This window comes from Solea solea, chromosome 7, assembly GCF_958295425.1.
Source record: "Solea solea chromosome 7, fSolSol10.1, whole genome shotgun sequence".
Lineage (NCBI taxonomy): Eukaryota > Metazoa > Chordata > Actinopteri > Pleuronectiformes > Soleidae > Solea > Solea solea.
Genome location: NC_081140.1, coordinates 20,618,896 through 20,634,778, shown reverse-complemented (window position 1 = coordinate 20,634,778; position 15,883 = coordinate 20,618,896). Strand labels below are relative to the sequence as shown.

General features: G+C 38.2%; 1 protein-coding gene and 3 non-coding genes across 4 annotated transcripts; 3 read left to right on the top strand and 1 right to left on the bottom strand.

Moving 5' to 3' along the window:
- The first annotated feature begins 423 nt into the window (after window positions 1–423).
- LOC131463278 (U1 spliceosomal RNA) lies at window positions 424–587 on the top strand. The gene has a single exon (XR_009240995.1). It is a non-coding gene; the product is annotated as a U1 spliceosomal RNA (small nuclear RNA).
- A 1,903-nt stretch (window positions 588–2,490) lies between these two features.
- On the top strand, window positions 2,491–2,681 carry LOC131463320 (U2 spliceosomal RNA). The gene has a single exon (XR_009241035.1). It is a non-coding gene; the product is annotated as a U2 spliceosomal RNA (small nuclear RNA).
- A 580-nt stretch (window positions 2,682–3,261) lies between these two features.
- On the top strand, window positions 3,262–3,425 carry LOC131463277 (U1 spliceosomal RNA). The gene has a single exon (XR_009240994.1). It is a non-coding gene; the product is annotated as a U1 spliceosomal RNA (small nuclear RNA).
- Window positions 3,426–5,251: 1,826 nt separating this feature from the next.
- Window positions 5,252–14,864, bottom strand: LOC131462198 (transient receptor potential cation channel subfamily V member 1-like). Its single transcript, XM_058633217.1, has 15 exons — window positions 14,679–14,864; window positions 14,430–14,579; window positions 12,228–12,370; window positions 11,473–11,610; window positions 10,602–10,900; window positions 9,691–9,867; window positions 9,440–9,595; window positions 9,110–9,205; window positions 8,938–9,008; window positions 8,696–8,861; window positions 8,128–8,194; window positions 7,700–8,028; window positions 7,349–7,473; window positions 6,837–6,937; window positions 5,252–6,244 (listed from the first exon to the last, which is right to left on the bottom strand). The coding sequence occupies exons 1-15, from the start codon at window positions 14,798–14,800 to the stop codon at window positions 6,183–6,185; spliced, it is 2,202 nt and encodes a 733-aa protein (XP_058489200.1). The 5' UTR covers window positions 14,801–14,864; the 3' UTR covers window positions 5,252–6,182.
- Between the last annotated feature and the right edge of the window lie 1,019 nt (window positions 14,865–15,883).

Sequence of the window (15,883 nt, the reverse complement as noted above, 5' to 3'; positions counted from 1 at the left end):
GGAGGTGCTTCCTTTCTTGAGAGGGATAAAAAAAAAAAACTTTTCCCTTTGCCTCTCTTACATTTCAGTCATTGATCAAATCACATTTGCCAGAATCTACTTCAGCTTTTCATCACTTGAACGTGTATTTTTAAAATTCGACTGTTTGTTTTTCGAAGGTTAAATAGGCGCAATGGATGATTGTAGCTCAGGCTCTTGACGTGGAAATGTTGCAGTGCATTATGGGAAATTAAATAATATTTTCCTTTTGATAAAATAGTCTTTTATTCAAGCCTTTGTGTATAACACTTTATTCAGTCTTGAATTTATGCAGTGTCATAGCACCTCTATATACTATGGTTTTGTTAGTTTATACTCTGTTTGCACCACCGGTGATTGTGGTTTGTCTGTGAAAGAGTCCCCTGTCCGTGATGTGTACAACTCATACTTACCTGGCAGGGGAGATACCATGATCAAGAAGGTGGTTCACCCAGGGCGAGGCTCGGCCATTGCACTCCGGTTGTGCTGACCCCTGCGAATTCCCCAAATGTGGGAATCTCGACTGCATAATTTCTGGTAGTGGGGGACTGCGTTCGCGCTCTCCCCTGAAAAGTTGTACAACAAAGAATGTCTGCAATAGGTTCGGATGCATGGGTGTCATTGTCGCTGTAGGACGCAGCAAGGTTATCAGTTGGGAATACTGAGTACTCTCGCCGCCCGTCCGTTGAACAATTTGCTTGTGATCTGCCCGAATTTGAGCTGTGTGGAGAAACGTGGTTGTGGTTTGAGTTGCACCCCCCCAGCGAAATAAACCCTTAAAACTGGGGCCCTGAAACTGCGCCTGGCAAACATTTCTGTCACTGACCTAACTGGAGAAGTTGGTGGTGGTTCCTTAAACGGCAGCCTCAGGTCTTGCAGGAAGCCTTCGTTGGGGAAAAGCTGTGTGTGAGAAAAGCTAAAATGAATATACATACAGTATATGAAATTGTCGACAGTATGGAACTGCAGGCCCACAGGCAGTAGGTTTAGGCCCGCAAAATTAAGCCCCTTCGTTTTAAACTTCACTCACTGAGTACCTGCCCTGTGATTGTCCACCGTTCGTTGACATAAGTGAAATAATGAAACAAAAAACAAACGAAAAAAGGAATTCGCTGAGGGGCCTAATTCTAACGGCCTTAACCGGTTGCCTGCAAGTCTGCAGCTACACCCTTCTCAAAATGGTCAAGAAACACATCAAAACGCTGAGTGAAAGCTGGATAGATTAAAGTCTTGGGACTCAAGTAAAGTTTAAATGAAGTCTCACCAATCCCGACTATTATTGATTATTGATTATTGACTGTACAACTCCTCACTGGGGGGGAGGAGGGCAAACAAAACAAACAGTACGCACTAAACAAACAACTGTCCATAATCACAACTCACTGAAATGTGCAATAACCACAACAATAACATAATAACATGTGCAATAAAACCATAAAGACATGTGCAATAAAACCCTGGGCATTAAGGGGTAACTGAAGGTGTGTGTGAACCTATGTGTGTGTATATGTGTGTATACGTATATATATATATATATATATGTGTGTGTATATGTATGTATGTATGTGTATATATGTATATATATGTGTATATGTATGTATGCATATGTATATATATATGTGTATGTATATGTATGTATGTGTGTATATATGTATATATGTATATATATATATATATAGCATGGGTCATTTTTATATTTTTATTTTTATCTTATTTTATTCTATTCTATATTTTATTCTATATTTTATGGTGTTTGGTACCTGGGGTGTTTATCTTTCCAGTCTCCTGTAAAGTGTGACTCTAATTTTAACAGTGCTGTGTGTGGATGTTGGAGCTGTTAATTTCCCCGAGGGAACCTCCCAAAGGGATTAATAAAGTCGTCTGTCTGTCTGTCTGTCTGTCTGATAGTATTACAGAAAAGCTAACATGATAGTGTCGGTAGCATCGGAGCTGTGCAGTTGGGAGAAACAGTGTTGTTCATACCCCCAGACCAGTAGGTGGCCGTGTTGAGATTGTCACCCTCTCGCAGCAAACAAAGAACCAGGAGGGGCTTCCTTCCTTGAGAGGGATAATAAGCCCTTTGCATTTTGCTTCTCTTACATCTCAGTCGTTGATCAAACGACATTTGCCGGAGTCTACTTCAGCTTTTCATCACTTGATCTCAAAGTTTTACAATTCGACTGTTTGTTTTTCGAAGGTTAAATCGAGGCGTAATGGATGAGTGTAGGTCAGGCGTTGATGTGGAGATGTCGCAGTGCATGATGGGAAATGTGACTTTTTTGAAGGACTCAAATGCTAATAAGGGTATTAAAATAGTCTTATTTGCAGCGATTCTGATATTTTCTTCTGCCGTCGTTCGTCTTAGCGTAGTCACGTTTCGCATTCTGTCCTTGGTGTGGGTTGAACCTTTGGACCCCTGCGGGAGAAGGACTGTGCAGAGAATCAGTATGTTTCCTACGCTGGTTGCCCGGCATCGCTTCTCGGCCTTTTGGCTAAGATCAAGTGTAGTATCTGTTCTTATCAGTTTAATATCTGATACGTCCCCTACCCGGGGACCATATATTAAATTGATTTTTGGAACTGGGAGATGGAACAGGGGCTTGCACCGTCCACTCCACGCATCAACCTGGTATTGCAGCACCTCCAGGAATGGTGCACACCCCTCATTTGTCCAAGTGTAAGCAATGATTACAACTTCAGGTTGGGGTTTTGTTATGTAGTGTTGGCAGTACCTGAGCCGTGCAGTTTGGAGAAAAAGTAGTGTCCGAACCCCAGACAGCGTGGCAGTGTTTACATTGTCACTCTCTCGCACCAACCAAAGAAACAGGAGGTGCTTCCCTATTGGAGAGGGATCAAAACCCTGTTGCTTTTCCATCTCTTACATTTCAGTCATTGATCAAATCACATTTGCCAGAATCTACTTCAGCTTTTCATCACTTGAACTTATAGTTTAACAATTCGAATGTTTGTTTTTCGAAGGTTAAATAGGCGCAATGGATGATTGTAGCTCAGGCTCTGACGTGGAAATGTTGCAGTGCATGATGGGAAATTAAATGATCTTTTCCTTTTGATAAAATAGTCTTTTATTTAAGCCTTTGTGTATAACACTTTATTCAGTCTTGAATTCATGCAGTGTCATAGCACCTCTATAAGCTATGGTTTTGTTAGTTTATACTCTGTTTGCACCACCGGTGATTGTGGTTTGTCTGTGAAAGAGTCGCCTGTCCGTGATGTGTACAACTCATACTTACCTGGCAGGGGAGATACCATGATCAAGAAGGTGGTTCACCCAGGGCGAGGCTCGGCCATTGCACTCCGGTTGTGCTGACCCCTGCGAATTCCCCAAATGTGGGAATCTCGACTGCATAATTTCTGGTAGTGGGGGACTGCGTTCGCGCTCTCCCCTGAAATACTGTTCAATAACGAATATTTATTATATAAAAAAGATATCTTATTTTGAAGACACACCGATAAGGCAAATAATTTGCACCCGCCGCATTTCGGGTGGCAAGTCGATTCTGATCTGCTTACGTTTACTTTCCAAAAATATGTAGTTAACATTTGGTTACAAACACAATACAGTTGTATATCTCCACATCACTCAGTACAATATGTAGTAGCTGCATAACAGTCACACAACGAACATAAACAATATCCTCCTTGTTCACAAATGGTAAATTAAATAAGCTCATAACTGCAGTGTTTGTGTCCACAACATGAAACCAAAAAATCAATTATTCTCCTCATCTTCTGGTAAATCTAGATCCTTGAGGTAATTTATGAAGGGCGTCCTTATGTTCTTAAATGTCTGCTGTTTATACTTTAATATAAGTCATTTGTTCCAATGGTAGGGTGTGCAGCATTTGCGTCATCCATTGGTTGATATTTGGTCTGTGAATTGATTTCCATAATAGTGCAATACACTTTTTTTGCATGAATCAAACTGAGATCTATAAATGTCTTTTCATTTTTACTATAATTATGTTTTTTTTTTGCGTATATAAAACCAACAAGAAGAGATTGGGATCCAATAAAATTTGTTTTGCGATCAGTTTTTCAATGACCACTTTCACCTCTTCCGAGAACTTCTTTTCTTCCCTACATTGCCACATACTATGGTATAATGTTCCTGTAAATTCTGTGCATATATCTGGGATGTTTTTGTTATATCTGTTCAGATCTACTGGTGTCACATAGATTTGCATTAACCATTTGTATTGAGTTAATCTAAGGCATGAATAAGGCGTGTATTGATAAATTTAGTGTGAGCTTGGAGAAACAAGGTTGGGATTCCATATGGCACAGCAACACTTAACCTTTGTTACATGCCCAGTGTGTCAGTTTATTTGTAAGTTTACAGTGGGTTTATTGTCAGAAATTAAAATAACAAAGACATTTCATGGTTGTCATAGCCTTAGAATAAACCTTTTTAAATGTACTTCAGGTATGGGGCTTGATTAACAGATGGCGCTGTTTTGTAGAAGCCTGATTGGACTTGTGTTTTTGCATTTTGTGGCCGGAGCTTACAAAGCACATGACGGCGAACATCTTCACACACATGAACCTGAAGTATAAACTGATGAAGATGAAAGATGAAACAGGAAAGAAAGTAGAGGAGTGAATGAACTATGGTTCCCTGACACTTGGGAAAGAGAACAGAGGAGTCATTTGTTTGTTGCATTCTGCAGTTCCACCACTAGATGTCACTAATTCTCACACACTTGCAAGCCTAGGCTACATTCCAAGTGTTTTGAACTATTGTGAGGTTGTTGTTTTATAACTAACTCTGGCTTCTGTACTTAACCACTCTCCATGAGTTGCTGTATAGGACTGGACATCACGGCATTTAAGTCTGCACCTTTTGCATGGAATAGGTTGCAGAAAGACTGAAAAGTGAATTTCATTAAGCACTTTTAAATCCAAACTGAGGGTTCTTGAAGCCATCTCCATAGCATGCACTTGTCTTTTGCCTGTGTTTTTAACTGTGATGAGTGTTTTGTATTTGCTGCTGTATGTCTTGGCCAGGACTCCCTTGAAAAAAAGGGATTCTCCTGGTTAAATAAAAAATGCAGTCTCTTGACATAGACCTCAAATCTTCGTCAGCCCACTAGGTGGAGTCACTTACTAGGTTTAAAGAGTGAGTACTGTGCTGGTGGAAAAGGAATACAATTAATAAAATAAAATAAAACTTGTGAGCTTGTGAGTATAGAAATAAGGACTTAAGATCAGCAGCTGTCTTTGACAGTTTTATTCTTCTTGCAAGAGGAAACAGACAGCACAGCACATGAAGGCGGTCTGTGCTGTGGTTCTGCAGAAAGGAGTGACGGTTTTTGTTTTTTTATCACCTGCCCCCCACAGCACTGTTGGCAGCAGTTGGTTGCTTAGACAGTCTGGGAATCTGCTGATAGGGAGGCAAAGTCAAGGCACATGATGTTCTGTTACAAGACTGTATGGAGACATTAGTTCATACACACCAGTGCCAAATACACTGGACTTGTTGAAATGAGATAGTTAAAAATCAAGCTGGTTCACTTATCACATTAGCAAGTTATAAATAAAATACATATGCACTGACTACACCTTTATAAACAATCAAATGTCCTGCTATCTCCGCCTAAATACATTTATTTATTTTAGTTAGTTTAGTTATTTAAATTCATTAAAAAAAAAAAAAAACACAAGGGTCAGTAAGTTCATATCCATCCTCATGTTAGCTTGTCCCACAGGTGATGGAGATAATGTTTGGGATGCATATAGATGAAAACGGAGTATAAATGGGCCTTTAATCAGCACTGAGTAAACTTCTTTGACATTTCTTTTATATTTAAAAAAACTACAGCGTTAATTATAAGGCTGGATATAAATTAAGCAAGCATATATGGCAACCCCAAAAAGAATCTCTGAGATTCAGTCTCTGATCATGAAAGGCTTAAAGGACACTTAAGGTTCCACACTTTGTTTAAACAATTGAAATGCAAATCCCCATATGAGTTTGGTAAACTGTGTGTGTGAGAGCTTTCCTCTTCTCAGTGGTCAGTTGTCAGCATTATCACACTGTGTTGGTTCACAATGTCCCTGATTTATCAGTGCTACGTTTTCCTGGTAGAAAAATTATAATAAAAATAATAAGAATTATTATTACTGTTATTGTTTCATGTGTAAAATCAGAGAACGCTGGAAGGATGTGGTTGGTGATGTCTGACACGAATCCTCTCCCACAGTTTCCCTGACAAATCACATGAAATCCCGTATAAGTGACATGTTTGCAGTACAAGTGAGTGTGTGTGTGTGTGTGTGTGTACTTGTTAGGACAGTGTTAATTTCATCAAACAAGACGAAATATGTTGGTCAACCTGTTTTTCTAAGACCAGACTGCACATAGTCCTAAAACACTGACTAAGACTATATTATAATGCAGTATTGTTGACGGCAAAAGACGAAGCTTAAATGTAAATCTCTCTATATCCGTCAACAAAATGAGGAGACAGATAACCAGCTGTTTATCCTTCAGAGATTGCTGCCAGAGCGTTGACGTGTTAGGGAGAAGGAAAAGACTCGATATTCAGTCACACTTTAAATACAAAAACTGACAAAAAAAAAATCAGAATGTCTAATTATAACAAGTGTATTCTTTTTCCAGGTAATTATGACATTTTATTAATATTTCAGATATGTGAAACACTATTTGACTGAAATGATAATAACAAATAATCTCAGAAATAATTTGTTCTCTTTTGGCTAAAACTAGACTAAATTGACGAGACTTTAAGTCAACTAAAACTAGACTAACGTGTGTGTGTGTGTGTGTTTTATCCTACCTGGAGAGCGGGAGTGAGGCTGCATCATGTTATTCCCTGGGTGTTCCTCATGGGTCACAGTCAGCCCTGACCTCCAGTTTTTCCAGTTCATCTCCTGCACCCTGAAGTTAAAGAAGACGTTTCCTGTAAAGCACTAGCAACTCTCAACATGATTATGTCTTTACCTAAATAAAGTCCTAAAATATAAGCTACTATTCACCTTTATGTAAATAAGAAGGAAATCAAAAACAGGTTAGTGAGCAATAATGATCAGATGTCAATGTCCGAAACGGAGGTTTTCATTGATGCTTGGAAAGAAATCAGCAAATAAATATTAAGAATTATACTGGGAACATTTAAGGAAAGAAAATCCCATGTAATCAGAACAACACAGGATTTTCCAAGGCTTTGAGCCACATAAACTGAATTTCACACAAAAAACACACAATTGAAAAGAAATAATATAAGGACATATTGACGTATATTATAGAGCTGCGAACCAATGTTTTAAATATAAATGTATTATGATTTACCTGAAAAATGTGCGAGTCTCATTGTTTGCACTTTTCACACACACCGTCCTGAAATTGTTGGAAAACAGCCTGCTCGTCAGAAACTTGGGCAGTCCTCTCTCAATGTCCAGAATTGTAGAAGCTCTCTGAGGATGTATGACAAAAATAAATAAATAAAACAAATGATCTATTATTAAGTTCTTTCTGTTTGCCTACGTTGTGTGTTGTTTGCACACTATCTGGAAATGTGTTCTTTGTTTACAAAGAAAGTAAACACAGTGCGTTGGTTCTTCAACGTTCACAGACATCCTTATTCATTACATTAACAGTAGACTTTCCTAAAAAGAAATGCACTGACTGACAGTTTCCCACCTGCAGGTCCCAGATGTTTATATTTTCTCTGGAGATTCTATCGACTGTGTTGCCCATCAGGGCGATGAGCATGTTGAGAAGCAGGATGTAAGTGAGAACGATGTACGAGATGAGCAGGATGTAGAAAACCTCCTTATACTGCACGTAGTCGGTGAACTCCAGATTTCCCATTCCAATCGTGAACTTGAAGAGCTCCAGTACTGTGAAACGGAGGTCATCGTAAGTCGGCATCTTGCCAAATGTCGGGACGCCAACGCTCCTTCCATCATTGTCATTGTCCTCATAGGCTTGAAGAGCTGAAATGGAGTCAGCCATCAGAGTAACAAGAGCTGTGGATGAGGAGATGATATAAATAAGTCTTTGTAATGATGTCATTATAATGTAATTAACCTTTTACATTTGGAAACTGTAGTTCAGAAGAGTTTTACCTGCAGAAAATCCAACAAGCAAGACCACATAGACACATAAAAAGGTCAACAGGTCACCCAGCAACATCTAAAAACATAATATATGTGAGTCCTCTGTGACATAAACACGACACCTCTTTTCCGCAAGCTCCATACGAGCTAGAACTGCTACTGATCTAATTATGTAATACTTTATTTTTGTTATAACGTTTTCAGAGTAATATTATAACGCACAGATCTAAATTCTTTAAGTTGCTGCAGAGTTTGAAGGAGGGACTGAAGTGAAAGTAATAGAAAATATACAGTATAAAAGTAACTAAGTGTAAACATGGAGTGCACTCCACTACAACACTTTCAGCGACTAGATATTTATATATTTAATATCCATCCCTTTATCCTCCACCTGAATAGGTTAACAGTCCATCAGAGGGCCACGGTCAATTTAAAGTGTCCAATATCTGTTTACAGCAGCACTTCAAAAGTAGCCCATTTCCATAGAGAAGCATTTCACATTTGTTTTGGTTGGCAGTGAATGTTGTACAATTAAATCTTTAACCTACTTTGATACTTCTTATAAACCAATTCTTACTCTTTGCATCATGACAGCGTATATCCCCATATGTTTAGAGCCTCTCGAATAGTGAAGGACGTTGATCCAGGCAAGGGCCAGAGACAACACGAGGAGTCCAACATATTCTCTCCGTCCAGTGACGTATAAGATTGTGCAAATCAGAATAAGTGTTGCCTGCAGGAAACTGCGAACACAACGAGGAGCGGTGAAAACACAATGACATGAAACAAGTAAACCTCGTTTGACATGGTGATACTTACAACAGAATGTCAAAGACTCCATCAGTGTACAGAGACGTGAAGCTTGGTGGGTTCCTTCTGAAAATAGTTATCTGTAGAAGCAGATGTCAAACATATGGGAACATGTTAGTACATTTAAATGAATGTTGGCCTATTTTGTGTTAAGTACAAGAGTGAGTATGGAGTTTCTCACCGATTTGTAGAGAAACCACACTGCTCCTAAGACAGTGATGATCTCGGCGATGAGGCGGAGGGAGTCAACCTTGACGTTTTCAATGGGAAACGGTGGCTGCGGGTGAAAAGGTGATTGATTTGTGTTTAGTTAGAGACGTTTTCATTCAATCATAGACTTCACATATTCACTGCATTCACATTTTTTGGGTCATGAGACCAGGGCAATCAGACTCAGTGTCACCACCTGTGTCTGTTTAACGTGTGTTGAGATTTTAATACGAACACAACGCTGAAAGGTTATTATATTATAACATTTAAGGTTTTCAAAGATGGTTTTGTTCAGTCTCACCTCCCCTTCCCTTCTGTAGTAGGTCACAGTGGTGAAGATGACCAGGTATATCAGATACACCACGAAATTCATCCAGAATAACTTGGAAGCAAACCGGTCCCATTTATCCTTGAGAAGACTGTAAAGAGGCTCGATCTGGAGCATCTCTGGTCGATTCTGAGGAAAGGTTAATTTTTACATGAAAAACACACATATAAACATATTCCATCACAATGATAGCAATAATTCTGTCAAAACGGAAATCTTCTAACCGGACTTTCGCTCCCAAAGACAATTATGTCCAACACAGAGTTGTCTTCGTTGGTGTCGATGGAGCTTGTGTCATAAAGTGAGGAGTGAACGGGTCCATAGACCCATTCTGTGATCTTCCTGCACAGCGGCATCATCTCCTCATCCACAAATTCTCGTTGCAAAATGTGCCTGAAGAGCTTTTCAGTGAAAGATCACACAGAGATGATTGGTCAGTGTTACATGCAACATCACATACCTTACACACATATTTTCAAGTTCAGGTAGTTTGGTCTACATGTTACATTAAAGAGACAGATTTATAGCCGCATAAATAAATGGATAAATAAACAAACCTGCTTAGATGTATGCTATCTTAATAATATGGTCACCACTTCATCTCGCCACTAGAGATATGTTTATAATAACTTTCTGTTAATATTACTGTTGTGTCTTTGGCTTGTTCCATCTGAGTCGGGCCTCTTGCTGCTACCATAGACGCGCACCAGGCTCAACAACCCTGGTGAGTCGGTACAGTCAGCAGCTGCCAACGTCGAAACCCCAGCCAGCGGTCGGCTAACCCAGAAAACTCAGCTTGTCTAAGTTGGGGCATGTTTGGTGGAAAATTAAAATCCATCATCTACTGCAACAAGGACCACCTCCAGCCATCTTGACTATGTCTTGCCACTGGGTACAGCTGGAGCTGGTCGAGAGCGTGAGGTCGATGTTGCACAAATCTCCCTCACTGAAATCAAAGTTCTCTGTGCAAGTCATGGTATCTACCATGGTTTTACACAGAGAATCAGGAGGGCCTATGGAAGATCATGGAAGATTGCTCTGATTTATACTACTGCTAGGGGGCTCCTATTTAAAAAATGTACCTATGGGTCATAATTCCTACATTTCGTTGGAGGACAGTCTCAAACAAACTTACCCCAATCTTCCCCATCTTGGCTGCTAACTTCAGAGGAGTCAAGCCCTGATTATTTTCAATCTCTTCCAGATTGACTTGTCTTGGTTTGTTAAGCTTGATGTACTGAATGAGGATCTCGTCGTACATCTTCACAAACATTTCTGTGTTTTCTGGTAAGTTTTCTACGACCAATGTGTGCAAGACAGTGTTTCCATATGAGTCCTTGTCGGTCAAATCTGCTCTTCTATACTGGTTTTCCATGAGGAAAGAGACAATGTTGGACTGGTTGGTGCAGGCAGCCAGCGGCAGTGGAAGTTCTCCTGAAGGAAACAAGCAAAGCTGAGTTTATTTATGAGGTCATTTTCAATTGAAATAGAAAACCGAATAAATAACGTTTAGTTTTAAACTGCCAAATCACAACATACATGATCTAAAAAAAACACAGGATGGTATTGTAAAGTCTAGGTCAGCCATTCCCAAACTTAAGAATGTCACGCCCCATTTTAAATACAAAACCTTAAATTAGCTATTATTTATTTGATATACAGACAATTTAAAGCAGTGTCTCTCAAACTCAATCCTGGTCCTGGGCCCCCACTGCCCTGCATGTTTGAGATTCCCTGTTTCCCTGCTCCAGCACACCTGATTCAAATGGTCAGCTCAATCTGGTGTGTTGGAGCAAGATAACTTCTAACCAACAGAGAAGGAGGAGGAGACAGCAGAGAGTAGAAGAATGGAGACAGCTGTGAAACATCCCATTAAAAAGGCCACCATTTTTTTCTAATGCATTTGATGAATGGGAGGGATACAATAAGGGATACAAAACAATAAATAAGCAATAAAGAATACCCCAAAATGCTTCTGGTTATATTTCAGATTGAGCTTTACTCACCAAAATAAAATCCCAGTCCTGCATCACGCTGGAAGAAAGTTCCACTGGCTTTGGCTTGCACATCAGCTCCTTTCTGCACCAGCAGCTTCACATGATCGAAGCTCCGTCTTTCAATGGCCACATGCAGCGCTGTCTGACCTGTGAGGTGTGGTTGTTGTTACAGAAAACAAACAGTTGTTGATGTCAGCATTTTGTTGTCTGATTCCTGAGAGCTAAAAACGCAGATTTTCTCTGTGGACTTTGGTGTGGGAGAATGAGTCTCGCCTCATACAACAACTAAAAAACACTAAAAACCAAAATATCACTTTAAACAGGGCAAAACTATTGTGAATAAATATGTAATTGCTATTATTTTGACTGAAATTGCGATTGTGACATGATTTGTGATACCAGAGGGAATGTCATTTTTCTCATTTTCATTTATTTATATTTTCACATATTTAAAATGAATAATGTGTGATATTTGTGCAGATCTGTGAGAAACAATGACGTTTTCTTCAGTCTGTAGAATAACATGTGTATAGGTCAGGACAATATTTAATCTAAAATGGTCATTTGACACACATATGGGCTTTAAGAAATAATGCACCTCCTGTGACTTGAAAATTGCAGTATTGTGATTTGGATAACATTTTGATTAATTGTTCAGCCCTAGATGTAAAGATTTGATATATGACATTTCATTTTATCTAGATATAAAAAAGGTGCATCTGTCCAAATACCACCTGCAAACAAATCTATACTATGTCACCTACCTTTGTAGCAAACATCTTTGTAAGACGCATTGATTAAGTTTTTTAAATCTCCTGTTTTCTCTGCGATGTCGAGGAAGACGTCTATGGTGTCGTTTCTTCCATCTTTCAGATTCAGCAAAGCTTTGAGGAGCACTGTTTTCCCAGTGACATCATCTGAAAGTTGTGCACATGATTACATAGGTGTGAACGTTCACACAGTAGAATAAGTTCACATGCTAGAATAAGTTTACATGCTAGAATCAATTCACATGCTAGAATACGTTGACATGCTAGAATCAATTCACATGCTAGAATACGTTGACATGCTAGAATAAGTTCACAGACTAGAATAAGTTCACATGCTAGAATAAGTTCACATGCTAGAATACGTTGACATGCTAGAATACGTTGACATACTAGAATAAGTTGACATACTAGAATAAGTTCACATGCTAGAATACGTTCACATGCTAGAATAAGTTCACATACTAGAATAAGTTGACATGCTAGAATAAGTTGACATGCTAGAATAAATTGACATGCTAGAATACGTTCACATGCTAGAATAAGTTGACATGCTAGAATACGTTCACATACTAGAATAAGTTGACATACTAGAATAAGTTGACATGCTAGAATACGTTCACATACTAGAATAAGTTGACATGCTAGAATACGTTCACATGCTAGAATAAGTTGACATGCTAGAATACGTTCACATACTAGAATAAGTTGACATGCTAGAATACGTTCACATACTAGAATACGTTCACATGCTAGAATAAGTTGACATGCTAGAATACGTTCACATACTAGAATAAGTTGACATACTAGAATAAATTGACATGCTAGAATACGTTCACATACTAGAATAAGTTGACATGCTAGAATACGTTCACATACTAGAATAAGTTGACATGCTAGAATACGTTCACATACTAGAATAAGTTCACATACTAGAATAAATTCACATACTAGAATAAGTTGACATGCTAGAATACGTTCACATACTAGAATAAATTGACATACTAGAATAAGTTGACATGCTAGAATAAGTTGACATACTAGAATAAGTTCACATGCTAGAATAGGTTCACATACTAGAATAAGTTGACATACTAGAATAAGTTCACATGCTAGAATACGTTCACATGCTAGAATAAGTTGACATACTAGAATAAGTTGACATACTAGAATACATTCACATGCTAGAATACGTTCACATTCTAGAATAAATTCACATACTAGAATACGTTCACATGCTAGAATACGTTCACATTCTAGAATAAATGCACATACTAGAATAAATTCACATGCTAGAATAAGTTCACATGCTAGAATAAGTTCACATACTAGAATAAGTTCACATACTAGAATAAATTGACATGCTAGAATACGTTCACATGCTAGAATAAGTTGACATACAAAAATAAATTCACATGCTAGAATAAGTTCACATGCTAGAATAAGTTCACATACTAGAATAAATTCACATGCTAGAATACGTTCACATACTAGAATACGTTCACGTGCTAGAATACGTTCACATTCTAGAATAAATTCACATACTAGAATAAATTCACATGCTAGAATAAGTTCACATGCTAGAATAAGTTCACATACTAGAATAAGTTCACATACTAGAATAAATTGACATGCTAGAATACGTTCACATGCTAGAATAAGTTGACATACAAAAATAAATTCACATGCTAGAATAAGTTCACATGCTAGAATAAGTTCACATACTAGAATAAATTCACATGCTAGAATACGTTCACATGCTAGAATAAGTTCACATATTAGAATAAATTCACATGCTAGAATACGTTCACATGCTAGAATAAGTTGACATACTAAAATAAGTGCACATGCTAGAATAAATTCACATGCTAGAATAAGTTGACATTCTAAAATAAGTTCACATGCTGGAATAAATTCACATGCTAGAATAAATTCACATGCTGGAATAAATTCACATGCTAGAATAAATTCACATGCTAGAATAAGTTCACATGCTAGAATAAGTTCACATGCTAGAATAAGTTCATATCCTAGAATAAGTTCCCACTTTCATTCTCACCACTATTAAATGGGAATGAGAGAGTGTTATATCCCAAAACACAATTCACATCCCGCTTCCTCTGGTTTTAGTACTTACACTAAAGAAAAGCATGTCACAAACAAGAGTGGGACGTTGTCAAATAAACTGCTTGGTCCTACTTGCCTGTGAATTCTGAGCTTGTAAGTCGTTTATTATTAACCAACAGGTAGTTGAGCAGACCATCGAGCTGAGTAGTGTCTCCCTGGGATGCTGCTTCAAAGAGTCGCTCCCTGGTGAATGCTGATGTGCAAACACTGTCAGTGGTGACACTTCATGGTTTGAAATAAAGAAAAACACACAAATCATTGAATGCATCATTATAGAGTAATCTTAGAAAACACCAGCTCCTCCCAAGTTGAACCAGTTACTTTATCATTAGAATGTTGGTATCCATAGGAGTGCTCTCTGCAGTGTCTGTGTTCAGAAGCCAGTCCAGCCGGTCTGGGATGTTGTTGGGCTCCTTGTCCTCTGGAGGTGGTTCTTTCTCCATCTTATTTGTGTTTAATGTTGTTAAGAGTGTATCAATTGCAGATTATATGATTCCAGACCTGCAGCTGATCAGGTGTAGATAGAAGGTAGGAATGTAATTCAATGACATACTTCTTAACAAGAACATTACTTATATTAAAAAAAAAAAAAAAAAAAAAAAAAAGGTCTATATGACAGGCAAATACAGTGCGAAGGCATAATAAATGAATGAATGAATGAATGAATAAATAAATAAATAAATAAATAAATGAATGAATGAATAAATAAATAAATAAATAATTGTTGGGTCATAAACACCCTTTAACCTATAGCCCTACGTTTTCATGATTGTGTTATTTCTGGTTGTGAATGTCAGAAAACATCTTCTGGTATCTTTTGCTGGCACTGGTGTTTGTCCCACTTCACGCATTGGAGAAATCAATAATATATGTAAATGCTTCGATAATCAATTCGCAAAAATACTAATTGTAAAACATGCACACAAACACACACACACACACACACACACACACTACATGTCGCGTTACGAACACATTAGAAACAGCCAAACGCATATCTTACCTTTAAAAGCGCTGCGTATAGTAATGTGCTTTCTCCTTGTAGTTTGTTACTTTATCACTGAAACACATGTTTGTGCCTGGCGCCGTTTTGTTTTCACTTATTTTGACGTAATGACGACATCAGAACAGAAGGTCGTAGGTCAGCTGACCCAGCCCCCCCCCCCCCCCCCCCAAAAGGTGACCTTCCGAATATGTATTTTTCATAACTATTTTTATTTAGTTTAGAGAAACGGTTTTAATTTGACTTGTAATGTGATTTTTAAATGTGACAAAATGTGTGTGTGCCTGCACTACCTGTGTTCTCCACTAGAGTCCATCAGAGCTCTATCATTATTATTATTATGATGACAAAACCTAATCAGTGTTTCTGTTGAGTTTCTACACTTAATGTAAGAATGGTATCAACAGTTTAAATACAATCAAATAATCAGTGATCAATTTTGTCAAATATCCAAATGTTTTGCCACGGACACAGCGTGACAACGTGTTCCTTTTTCTGCCTGGATGATGTAACTGAATCATAA